The 12690-nt window shown below is 44.9% G+C and overlaps 1 protein-coding gene across 1 annotated transcript; it reads left to right on the forward strand.

Moving 5' to 3' along the window:
* Positions 1-2407: 2407 nt before the first annotated feature.
* CETN3 (centrin 3) lies at positions 2408-11421 on the forward strand. Its single transcript, XM_044291447.1, has 4 exons — positions 2408-2564; positions 4728-4842; positions 6634-6825; positions 11186-11421. Exons 2-4 carry the CDS (start codon positions 4734-4736, stop codon positions 11227-11229), a joined length of 345 nt encoding a protein of 114 aa, XP_044147382.1. The 5' UTR covers positions 2408-2564; positions 4728-4733; the 3' UTR covers positions 11230-11421.
* The last annotated feature ends 1269 nt before the right edge of the window (positions 11422-12690 follow it).

The following is a 12690-nucleotide window of genomic DNA, read 5'->3' on the forward strand; positions in this document are numbered from 1 at the left end:
TGTCTCCATAGACCGATAGAACAGAAGATGTAGGGGGGCTGTCTCCATAGACCTATAGGTCAGCAGATGTAGGGGGGCTGTCTCCATAGACCTATAGGTCAGCAGATGTAGGGGGGCTGTCTCCATAGACCTATAGGTCAGCAGATGTAGGGGGGCTGTCTCCATAGACCTATAGGACAGCAGATGTAGGGGGGCTGTCTCCATAGACCTATTGGAGAGCAGATGTAGGGGGCTGTCTCCATAGACCTATTGGAGAGCAGATGTAGGGGGCTGTCTCCATAGACCTATAGGACAGCAGATGTAGGGGGCTGTCTCCATAGACCTATAGGACAGCAGATGTAGGGGGCTGTCTCCATAGACCTATAGGTCAGCAGATGTAGGGGGGCTGTCTCCATAGACCTATAGGTCAGCAGATGTAGGGGGGGCTGTCTCCATAGACCTATAGGTCAGCAGATGTAGGGGGGGCTGTCTCCATAGACCTATAGGTCAGCAGATGTAGGGGGGCTGTCTCCATAGACCTTTTGGAGAGCAGATGTAGGGGGGGCTGTCTCCATAGACCTATTGGAGAGCAGATGTAGGGGGCTGTCTCCATAGACCTAAGGTCAGCGATGTAGGGGGCTGTCTCCATAGACCTATAGACAGCAGATGTAGGGGGCTGTCTCCATGGACCTATAGGTCAGCAGATGTAGGGGGGCTGTCTCCATAGACCTATTAGGGAGCAGATGTAGGGGCCTGTCTCCATAGACCTATAGGTCAGCAGATGTAGGGGGCTGTCTCCATAGACCTATAGGTCAGCAGATGTAGGGGGGCTGTCTCCATAGACCTATAGGTCAGCAGATGTAGGGGGGCTTGTCTCCATAGACCTATAGGTCAGCAGATGTAGGGGGGCTGTCTCCATAGACCTATAGGTCAGCAGATGTAGGGGGGCTGTCTCCATAGACCTTTTGGAGAGCAGATGTAGGGGGGCTGTCTCCATAGACCTATTGGAGAGCAGATGTAGGGGGCTGTCTCCATAGACCTATAGGTCAGCAGATGTAGGGGCTGTCTCCATAGACCTATAGGACAGCAGATGTAGGGGGGCTGTCTCCATGGACCTATAGGTCAGCAGATGTAGGGGGGCTGTCTCCATAGACCTATTAGGGAGCAGATGTAGGGGCCTGTCTCCATAGACCTATAGGTCAGCAGATGTAGGGGGCTGTCTCCATAGACCTATAGGTCAGCAGATGTAGGGGGCTGTCTCCATAGACCTATTGGCCAGAAGATGTAGGGGGCTGTCTCCATAGACCTATAGATCAGCAGATGTAGGGGGGCTGTCTCCATAGAACTATAGGACAGCAGATGTAGGGGGGCTGTCTCCATAGACCTATTGGAGAGCAGATGTAGGGGGCTGTCTCCATAGACCTATTGGAGAGCAGATGTAGGGGGCTGTCTCCATAGACCTATAGGACAGCAGATGTAGGGGGCTGTCTCCATAGACCTATAGGACAGCAGATGTAGGGGGCTGTCTCCATAGACCTATAGGACAGCAGATGTAGGGGGCTGTCTCCATAGACCTATAGGTCAGCAGATGTAGGGGGCTGTCTCCATAGACCTATAGGTCAGCAGATGTAGGGGGCTGTCTCCATAGACCTATAGGTCAGCAGATGTAGGGGGGCTGTCTCCATAGACCTATAGGTCAGCAGATGTAGGGGGGCTGTCTCCATAGACCTATAGGTCAGCAGATGTAGGGGGGCTGTCTCCATAGACCTATAGGTCAGCAGATGTAGGGGGGCTGTCTCCATAGACCTATAGGTCAGCAGATGTAGGGGGCTGTCTCTATAGAACTATAGGACAGCAGATGTAGGGGGGGCTGTCTCCATAGACCTATAGGACAGCAGATGTAGGGGGGCTGTCTCCATAGACCTATAGGTCAGCAGATGTAGGGGGGCTGTCTCCATAGACCTATAGGTCAGCAGATGTAGGGGGGCTGTCTCCATAGACCTATAGGTCAGCAGATGTAGGGGGGGCTGTCTCCATAGACCTATAGGTCAGCAGATGTAGGGGGCTGTCTCTATAGAACTATAGGACAGCAGATGTAGGGGGGCTGTCTCCATAGACCTATAGGTCAGCAGATGTAGGTGGCTGTCTCCATAGACCTATAGGTCAGCAGATGTAGGGGGGCTGTCTCCATAGACCTATAGGTCAGCAGATGTAGGGGGCTGTCTCTATAGACATGAAGTTTATGTTTAAAGTTATACATAATGATTTGTAAGAAGAAGAAGAAATCCTTTGGGGTCTTCTTCAGTGACGGTGACATCCTCGGCTTCCTGCAGCAGTCTGATATCCGGATCTCATTATTCTTTACCCCTTTGTCAGGACCCCCCCCCCGGTAGCTGCAGTAACCTGTGGATGTGATATGTGAATAATTTGTCCTCGTCTTTTTTACCAGAACGGATTTAGTAGTTGACAAAACAAAAAAGAAGAAAAAAAGAGAACTCACCGAGGAACAGAAGCAAGAAATTAAAGATGCATTTGATCTGTTTGATACCGACAAAGACAAAGCCATAAATTATCATGAATTAAAGGTAATGACATGACGGCAAATACATGTCTGATGAGTGTAGGCCTCACCTGGGACTTACACCTGTTTCCTGTAAAGAGACTTGCCCTGACTGGTCAAGCTACGGTTGGGCAATATCAAAAATATTTCCCACGATAACGATATATATTGCGATAAATACCCATTTAGAAGAAAAAAACTGTTGGGGCAACAAGGAGACATTAAACTCTATGGGGGGTTACAACTTATAGCCCCCATACAGTACAATGTCTACTTGTTGCCCCCATACAGTATACAGTAATGTCTCCTTGTTGCCCTCAAAGTATGGGGGCCACAAGGAGAAATAATACTGTATGGGGGCCACAAGGAGAAATAATACTGTATGGGGGCCACAAGGAGAAATAATACTGTATGGGGCTTATACAGTAAAATGTCTCAGTGTTGCCCCCATATATTATAGTAATATCTCCTGTTCCTCACTATATAATGAGGCCTGGGCACATGATTTAGAAATGAATGGGTCTTCATTCTATCTGCAAAAAATGCAAATGGAGACAGAAAATACGTGTGCATGAGGCCTTAAAGACATATTTAGATGGACATTACATATAGTGCTGCTAAACATACAGGAGAACACAGCCCCACATACCTCTTACATCCAGTGACCTCCTCTGATGTAGAAATTCTCTTTCCTCATCTTCTCCATTCAAAGATCAGATCGCCATGATGATTTCTTTCAGCCGCGTCTCCTCTCTGCAGGGTTTGGCACACAGACATCCTAGATTCCTCACTTTTTTATCATCCTCCCCCTCCTGGTGCCCCAACACTGCCATCCTGTTGCTACTCCCCCAATACTGTGCCCGATGTGTGCCCTGTGGGGATTCGCTCTGGTAGGCAGGTTAGCGGACGCAGTATAGAGGCAACGGACTAGGTTTTAAATCAATCTTCAGTGTTTATTCACACTCATAACATAACACAACGGTCCCTTTTCAGGCTTGGTGCTTGTTCACACACAGAAAAAACAAAATAACGTTCACATGATATCCTGGGTGTCAGTTCACACCCGGCTGAATGCTCAGCCTCAGAAAGTCCACGTTCAGGCTGTAAGGCGGCCTGCCCGTTTGACACACGGTCTTCAGACCTCAGCGCAGAGATCTCCACTGTCAGAGGGAGGTAATCCACACCACCTGACAGTGCTGGCTGCTTTTAAACCTGTCAAGACCCGTCCTGAAACGTGGGGAGTAGCCACCCACCCAGCACTTTGGCTATTCCCAGTTAAAGCCGCCCGGATCAGCTTTACAGCCATACTATACAGCTGAAGTGTCAGACTGCAATCTGCAATACTGACACGTCAGGAAAAAAAATGGCTCTTGCCTCACCGAGGCCAGGAACCTCAGTGACTTGTACCGACCATCAAGGATAGCCCCTTGTTCCTTCCTACAGCCCCAATGACCATAAAAAAGAATTTATCTATACAGATAATCCTCCTATAGTAATAGAGCTCCCAGACTGCCCTAAGTAATACTAGTGCCCTCTACAGTACCCCCAATCGCAACCCCATTGGTAGTAGTGCCTTCCATATTGTGCCCAATAATAATGCCTCCACAGTACCCCCAATACAGGTTTCTTCTCTCTACAGGCCACAGGGCCTTAGTTGCTGTTTTCCCGGACAGACGGTCACAATGACATCACTGCAAACTCCTGTACCAGGTCAGGGGTCGTGTGATGACGTGGTCATATGCCTGTGTCATCATGCCCATCCGGCAGATTTTAAAGTGATGCCCTAACACCAGTGCTGAGATGTCCCACAGCCGCCTCTCCTGAAGCTTTCCCCATTGCTTAGCGGCAAAACAACAGGAAATCACGTTCTCGCTCATTGAGACTTAAATTTTCATGTGTTTTTTTTTTTCTGTGTTTCCGCACCAAAATCCACACGTTACTTGGGAATTTTGTTGTGGTTTTGCCCCCAGATTTCCCCCTTTGCAGAGGGTGAAATCCGCACAGTTGACACGCACAGACTGTATCGCAGTGCACATTTCCCACACGAAAACCTACTTGGAAAATCAGCGCGTAATAGGCGACACGTGCACATACTGTAACTGTCTGCGATAACCAGGTGTGATCGTGTTTCCGTATGTGTGCGCTAATCCAGATGAACCGCTGGTCCGACATGTTTTGTGTTCGGCAGGTGGCCATGCGCGCTTTGGGGTTTGATGTTAAGAAGGCAGATGTTTTAAAAATCCTGAAAGATTATGACAGTGAATCAACAGGCAGGATTGCGTTTGATGACTTCAATGAAGTTGGTAAGTGCTTGTTTCCTATTGGCCATTTTACCTGTTTAACCCTTTAGATCCGGAGGGTCTTTTCTTTTTAGGATTACCGTGTTTTTGCTGTGTTTTTTTTAAGCTTTTGCTAATGGCTCACAACAAAATACATTGAAGGCTATGGACACCTTTTGGGGAATTTTTTTTGTTACTGACATGCATGTGCTTTTTGCTGAAAGGCATCTTTGCAGTAGAGATTTTCTACAAATAATTGCACCATTTGACTTTTCTAATGGACTTCTTTTGAAGCTTCTTTGTATCACAGTACATAACAAGCTGCGCAGTGCCATTCACAGTGAAATCCATCTGACTTCTCTGTCTCCAGTATTATCTTTTTAAGCTGATTTATGACTATTTATTTACAATCGTCAATAACACCAGTCATAGACATTTAACCCCCTCAGATGCAGTGGTGAAATGTGACCACGGCATCTTGAGAGCTAAAAAGCTCAGGAACTCACGCTCCTAGGGCTGCAACGCCTTTCCCTCGCTGAGATTGGGGAAGGAGTTCTTTAGCAGTAATAGTCCTAAGACTGTACAAGCAGATGGCAACTCCGCATGTTGTTAGGCCCTTGGGGGCCTAAAAATAGTTAAAAAAAAAAGGTTTTAAAGATATAAAAATTCAAATCACCCCCCTTTCCTCAAAATGCAAATAAAAAAAATTATAACAAAAAAAAAAAAAAATATATAAATATAAATATATATATATATATATATATATATATATATATATATATATATATATCTCATAGACATTGCCGCATCTGAAAATGCCCGTACTATTAAAATATAAATATATTAATCAGGAATAACTGGAAAAGAAAAACAAAATAGCCAATTCAGTATTTTTGTGTTGCTTCACGTCCCAAAAAAATGTACTAAAAAGTCATACACACCCCAAAATGTTATCTGTAAAACTACAGATGGTCCCGCAAAGAAATGAGCTCTGTAGATGTAAATATAAAAAAGTTCTGAGGGTCAGAGTATGGCAATAAAAAGAATAAACATTGTTTTTTCTAAAGTTTTTAATCTTTTATTTTTTTCAGTATGAAAACAGAAGAAAATGTATACAAATGTAGTATCGCTGTAGTATTTTACGGCATAGGGAATGGTGTAAAAATAAAAACAAAACTGTGATGGGTTTGTGTTTTTTTCCAATTCCATCCCATTTAGAATTTTTTCCAACTTCCCACTACATTGTATGCAACAATAAATGGGGCCATTAGAAAGTACAACTTGGAAGTACGGTAGTCTTCACGGCTATGTGAATAGAAAAATAAAAAAGTTATCGCTCTGAGAAGCAGGGAATTTTCCGGCGTTTAAGGGGTTAAATATACAGTATATATTTAGGGGGGGAATAAAGCTTTATTGACATGATCTCTTAGGCTGTCTATAGGAAAAGTACTTGCAAGCCATTGCTGACCGCTAGACCTATAAGGCCTGAATTCAGTTACTTCTAGCAGTTGTAAAAAGCGAAAAAGAAAAAGGTTTTGCAATGTACGAACTTTATTTATTCCTTACCAACACCCTATTGGCAATGTTTCTCCCCCCCCCACTGTACTTTGTGTCCCCCCCCTGCACACCTGTCGTCCATTAGCTGACCATTGGGGCAAGTAACTGGTTGCAGAGGTTAAGCCGCTATAGAGGATGCAGTTGGTGTCCATATGAATGACGCCTCGGCCTCTAGGCAGTGAGTCAACCCCTGCGATGGGTCACCTGGGAGAAATCAGTTTGGTATGTAAAGTAATTCTATATCCTCTTGTGCTTCAGTGACAGATTTAATATTGGACCGTGATCCCCAAGAAGAGATGCTTAAAGCCTTTAAATTGTTTGATGACGATGATTCAGGAAGAATAAGCCTGAGAAATCTCCGTCGAGTGGCGAGAGAACTTGACGAGAACATGACGGATGAAGAGCTGCGAGCGATGATTGAGGAGTTTGACAAGGATGGTGATGGAGAAAGTAAGTTGGCCGGGAATGACAGCGCTCTATACACAGTCTTATAAAATATCAATATGGCCTGAGAGTGGGGAGGAGGCAAGGCGAGCACCATCGCCGCAGCCACCTGCAGGATTAGGGCCTGTTCACATCATAGGTCACAGATACGCCAGGGAACCTGTCACCGGGATTTGGGGTATAGAGCTGAGGACATGGGTTGCTAGATGGCCGCTAGCACATCCGCAATACTCAGTCCCCATAGCTCTGTGTGCTTTTATTGTGTAAAAAAACCCCGATTTGATACATATGCAAATTAACCTGAGATGAGTCAGAGCTTGAAAATATGACTCGTCTCTGGTCACACAAGTAAGATATGACTCTTTTATGTTAATTTGCATATGTATCAAATCAGGTTTTTTTTTACACAATAAAAGCACACAGAGCTATGTGGACTGGGTATTGCAGATGTGCTAGCGGCCATCTAGCAGCCCATGTCCTCAGCTCTATGCCCAAAATCCCGGTGACAGTTTCCCTTTAAAGGGGTTGTGTCACTTCAGCAAATATCATTTATGATGTAGAGGAAGTTAATACAAGGCACTTACTAATGTATTGTGATTGTCCATATTGCCTCCTCATTTTTCCACCACATTATATACTGCTTGTTTCCATGGTTACGACCACCCTGCAATCCATCAGTGGTGGTGCTCGTGCTTACACACTATAAGAAAAAATGCCGGCCTGTCTGGTGGCCGAGACCACACATAGGCTAATGCTTTTTCCTATAGAGTGCAAGCACGACCACCACTAATGGATTGCAGGGTGGTCATAACCATGGAAACAAGCAGTGTATAATGTGATGGAAAAATGAATCCAGCCAGCAAAGGAGACAATATCGACAATCACAATACTGTACATTAGTATGTGGCTTGTATTAACTTCCTCTACATCAGTGGTTCTCAACCTAGGGGTCGCGACCCCTTTGGGGGTCGATCTGCCCTTTCCGGGGGGTCGCCTGAGGCTTCCTATTGTGGGTCGCCTGCACAACAGCAGCGGCCCCTAAGGTCCCTTTCACACGAGCGAGTTTTCCGCGCGGGTGCAATGCGTGACGTGAACGCATAGCACCCGCACTGAATCCAGACCCATTCATTTCAATGGGGCTGTGTACATGAGTGTTGTTTTTCACGCATCAGTTCTGCGTTGCGTGAAAATCGCAGCATGTTCTATATTCAGTGTTTTTCACGCAGCCCTGGCTCCATAGAAGTGAATGGGGCTGCGTGAAAAACTCATTGCATCTGCAAGCAAGTGCGGGTGCGATGCGTTTTTCACTGATGGTTGCTCAGAGATGTTGTTTGTGAACCTTCAGTTTTTTATCACACGCGTGAAAAACGCATCAAAGCGCATTGCACCCGCGTGGAAAAAACTGAACAACTGAATGCAATCGCAGACAAAACTGACTGAACTTGCTTGCAAAATAGTGCGAGTTTCACTGAACGCACCCTGAACGCATCCGGACCTAATCCGTCACACCCGTCTGAAAGAGGCCTTATCCTCGCGCACAGGAAGTGATGTCCTATCACTGCCTGTGCTTGAAGGAGCCTGACGTCTGGACGGGTAAGTCGGGCTGCCTTTCTGCTGAGGTCCGAGTTTTTTAGTTAATTACACCACCGCTGAGCACCACTGCCACCAATGACTTAATTGAGCCTGGCTAATTTTATTTTAATTATTTGGCTGAGCAAGGCTTAAATAAATAAATCAGAAGTGCTCAGGGTCCCCCAAATAAATAAATCAGCGGTGCTTCTTGTCCCCCCCAAATAAATAAATCAGCGGTGCTTCAGGTCTGCTTAAATTTTAAGCAGACCTGAAGCACCCCTGATTTATTTATTTGGGGGACCCTGAGCACTTCTGATTTATTTATTTGGGGGGGACTTGAAGCACCACTGATTTATTTATTTGAGGGCTACCCAACATTTTGTCTTTGTGATTAATTACTCTGCTTTAATTATGTTCAATTTGTAGCAATAAAAATACATCCTGCATATCAGATAATTTACATTACAATTCATAACAGTAGCAAAATTAGTTATGACGTAGCAAGGAAAAAAATGTAATGGTTGGGGGTCACCACAACATGAGGAACTGTATTAAGGGGTCACGGCTTTAGAAAGGTTGAGAACCACTGCTCTACATGATAAATGCCATTTGCTGAAATGAGAAACCACCTTTAAGTGTGCACTGTACGGGTGGCGTATCCCACTGAATGTCTATACGGTGGAATACGTTGCAACTAGGGATGAGCAGACCCGTGGATGTTCAGGTTCACCGTGTTCGGCTGGACTTCGGGTCAAAGTTCGGGTTCGGGACTCAAACTCGACCTGAACTTGAACCCGAACCCCATTAAAGTCAATAAGGACCTGAACTTTGGTGCACTAAAATGGCTGTAAAATGGTCATAGAATGGCTGCAAAATGGGGGTAAGAGCAGGACAGTTGCCCTGGAAACAAATGTGGATAGGGAAATGACTTAAAAAAACATAGAATAGAAGAAAATAGCCAACACTATTTTTGTTGTTTTTTTATTTTAATTTTTTTTATAAATTTGGGAAGACCCCAAAACATTGGGAAATAGAAAAGAGAATGCAAAGAGAAAGTGCGCTAAAGTATAACAATGGCTGGGTGCGGCCGGTATACATGTCTACTCAGCACAAGGTATGGACGAGTCCTGTGGGATCCATGCCTGGTTTACCAAACTAACAGACGGATTAACTATATTCATTTCCCTGTCACGTATAAAGTGCACGTGTATCTCACACCAAAAATGGGTATATGTCACCAGCCAGACAGGGGTACAAAAATGGTGCATTGCACCCACAGAAAATCACTATAGGTCACCCACAGAATTAACAGCCAGATTTATTATTCAATTTCTGTGTCAGGGGTGCAAAGCTGGGGTATTGCACCCACAAAAAATCACTATAGGTCATCCACAAAACAAATAGCCAGATTCCCAACACTCTCCCTCGCTTCAGCTGCCTGCTTCCTGTCCCTGCACTACTCAGAGCTGATGGGAGGTGCTACACGTGATCCAGCTTATATAGAGGCTGGGTCACATGATGCACCGGCCAATCACAGCCATGCCATTCCTAGGCATGGCTGTGATGGCTTCTACGTGCCCACAGTTTTAGAAGCTTGTTGATTGGCTGCTCTGCGGCCTTTCAAAAGCTTTATTAAATGCCCGAACACCAAACTCGAACCCGAACTTTTCCGGCAACTTTGTGACCTGTTTAATTTCAGCATACCTCATCCTATGTCCTCAGAGAAGGAAAGCTGCTGCTGGAGGAGTCTGGCAGCAGATTATACCCGTCTCCCTACCTATTTCACAGCGCAATCTGCTGCCAGCACCATTGTGATTTTTAAACATGTTTAAAAATCACAAATAACCTGATGAACAAGCGTTTGCTCGTTCACCGGACATTTGGAGGCAGTATTAGAATGTCAGATAATCGCTAACGAGCATTCATAGGAACGCTCGTCAGCGATCATCTGCCAGAAAATCTGTCCCTCTAAGGGTACTTTCACACTTGCGGCAGAGGATTCCGGCAGGCAGTTCCATCGCCGGAACTGCCTGCTGGATCCGTCAAAACGCATGCAAACTGATGGCATTTGTCATTCGGATCAGGATCCTGATCCGTATGACAAATGCATTGTAATGGCGGATCCGTCTCTCTAGTGTCATCCGGAAAACGGATCCGACATTTATTTTTTTCACTTTTATGCAGTCTGAGCATGCACAGACCGCAATGCCGGATCCATTTTGTCGGAACACTCTGGTCCGGATCCGGCATTAATGCATGTCAATGGGAAAAATATCCAGATCTGGCATTTCGGCAAGTGTTCCGGAATTTTGGACGGAGATAAAACCGCAGCATGCTGCGCTATTATCTCCATCCTGAAAAGTAAAAAAAAACTGAAGTGAAGACATCCTGAACGGATTGCTCTCCATTCAGAATGCATTAGGATAAAACTGATCAGTTATTTTCCGGTATTGAGCCCCTAGGACGTAACTCAATACCAGAAAAGAATAACGCTAGTGTGAAAGTACCTAATACACTCTTTCCGATCGGGGCCAAATCTGTGCTCCTTCATCTCAGCCATATCAAGACTAAAATAAAACAATGTTTTGGTTCAGCCACCTGATATCTTGAACAAACTCTAGTGATCTTCTCAGATATTGACCTGTCTTCAGTCTAATCCCGAGTGTAGACATATTCTTACCACCTTCCCAGGGGTGACAGCTGTTCTCCTACCTTCCCTTGTGTCGTTTTGCCGGGGAACCTTACTGCTTAGTTTATTTTACTCCGGTTACATTTTCCTTTCTTTTCTCTTCAGTAAATCTGCAAGAATTTATCTCCATAATGACCGGTGATGAATAACCAGGAGTCAAGGTCTGGGTTTCTCTACAGCAGCTCTGCGATCGCTTCCCTAAGGACCAGCATCCATGTTAACAGTCCGTGTTTGTAGCGTATTATGTTGATTGGATTTCTTCTCAACTTTCCAGTGTACTTTGTTTTGTTGTAATATATTTTTTTATGCCGCCGTGAAATTAAATCACATAGAACTTTGTATATATTTGTCTGCGTCTTTACGTCCCGATTACACAATTTAGGACACTGATTATTTCAAAACTACATATAAGCCGGTTCATAAACTGATATTAGGAACACGTAGAAATTCCCTAAGGCCTCATGCACACGACCGTTGTGTGTTTTGCGGTCCACAAATAGCGGATCCATAAAACGCAGATGGCGTCCGCGTGCGTTCCACAATATGTGGAACGGCACGGACAGCCATTAATATAACTGCCTATTCTTGTCCGTAAAACGCGGACAAGAATAGGACAGGTTATATTTTTTTTGCGAGCAACGGATGCGGACAGCACACGGAGTGCTGTCCGCATCTTTTGCCGCCCCATTGAAGTGAATGGGTCTGCATCCGAGCCGCCAAAACTGCGGCTCGGATGCGAACCAAAACAACGGTCGTGTGCATGAGGCCTAAATCATACAGACAGATAATTGTCCAGCATGAGAGCAATCATCCGATATCACCATGTGTGGACAATTCGTATGATCAGAGCCAAAAGAGTCATTTTACAAAGTGGTAGGACTTATTACATTCAGTAATTCATATATTTTAATTCGCTTTTATTTAATACACGTTTATCAGGCATAAACCAAAAAACTTACAATTTAGCCGATAAAATGTGTCTTTGTTTTAAAAGGATTGTGTTCCCAGGACTGCTATAATGCGTACAAACCCAGGGGGCTGTCCTGACCACCTCTTCTCACTCAGTGACATCCAAACAATCAGCCTATGGCCATAGCTTTAGAAACCCTCAGCAATTGACTATGAGCTTCAGGCCTCATGCACACAACAGTTGTTTTTTGCGTCCGCTAAAAAAAAACGGATGCGGCTTCTGTTTTTTTGGGGGGGAGGAGCCGTTTTTTTTCACAGACCCCTTGTAATAAATGCCTATCCTTGTCCGCAAATGTGAAAAAAGTAGGACATGCACTATTTTTTTATTTATTTTTTTGCTGAAGGGAAACGCGCACAACGGACACGGAACACAAACTATCAGCATTTTTTTGCTGAACCATTGAAATGAATGGGTCCCCATCCTATCCACAAAAAAACCCAGAACGGAGGCCGAGAAAAACAACAGTCGTGTTTTATAAAACAGAATCCAGAAAGCTATGTTGTCTCAGCCAGTGGCGTCTCTAGCTTTCAAATTTTGGGGGGGCACACTGGGGGGCCAGGACAAAGGTAGGGGGGGCAGCTATAACAACGATACATTTACACAAGTACGCTTAGAAATGCTGCGATACTTTACCCAATAC

The sequence above is a fragment of the Bufo gargarizans genome, chromosome 1 (assembly GCF_014858855.1).
Source record: "Bufo gargarizans isolate SCDJY-AF-19 chromosome 1, ASM1485885v1, whole genome shotgun sequence".
Lineage (NCBI taxonomy): Eukaryota > Metazoa > Chordata > Amphibia > Anura > Bufonidae > Bufo > Bufo gargarizans.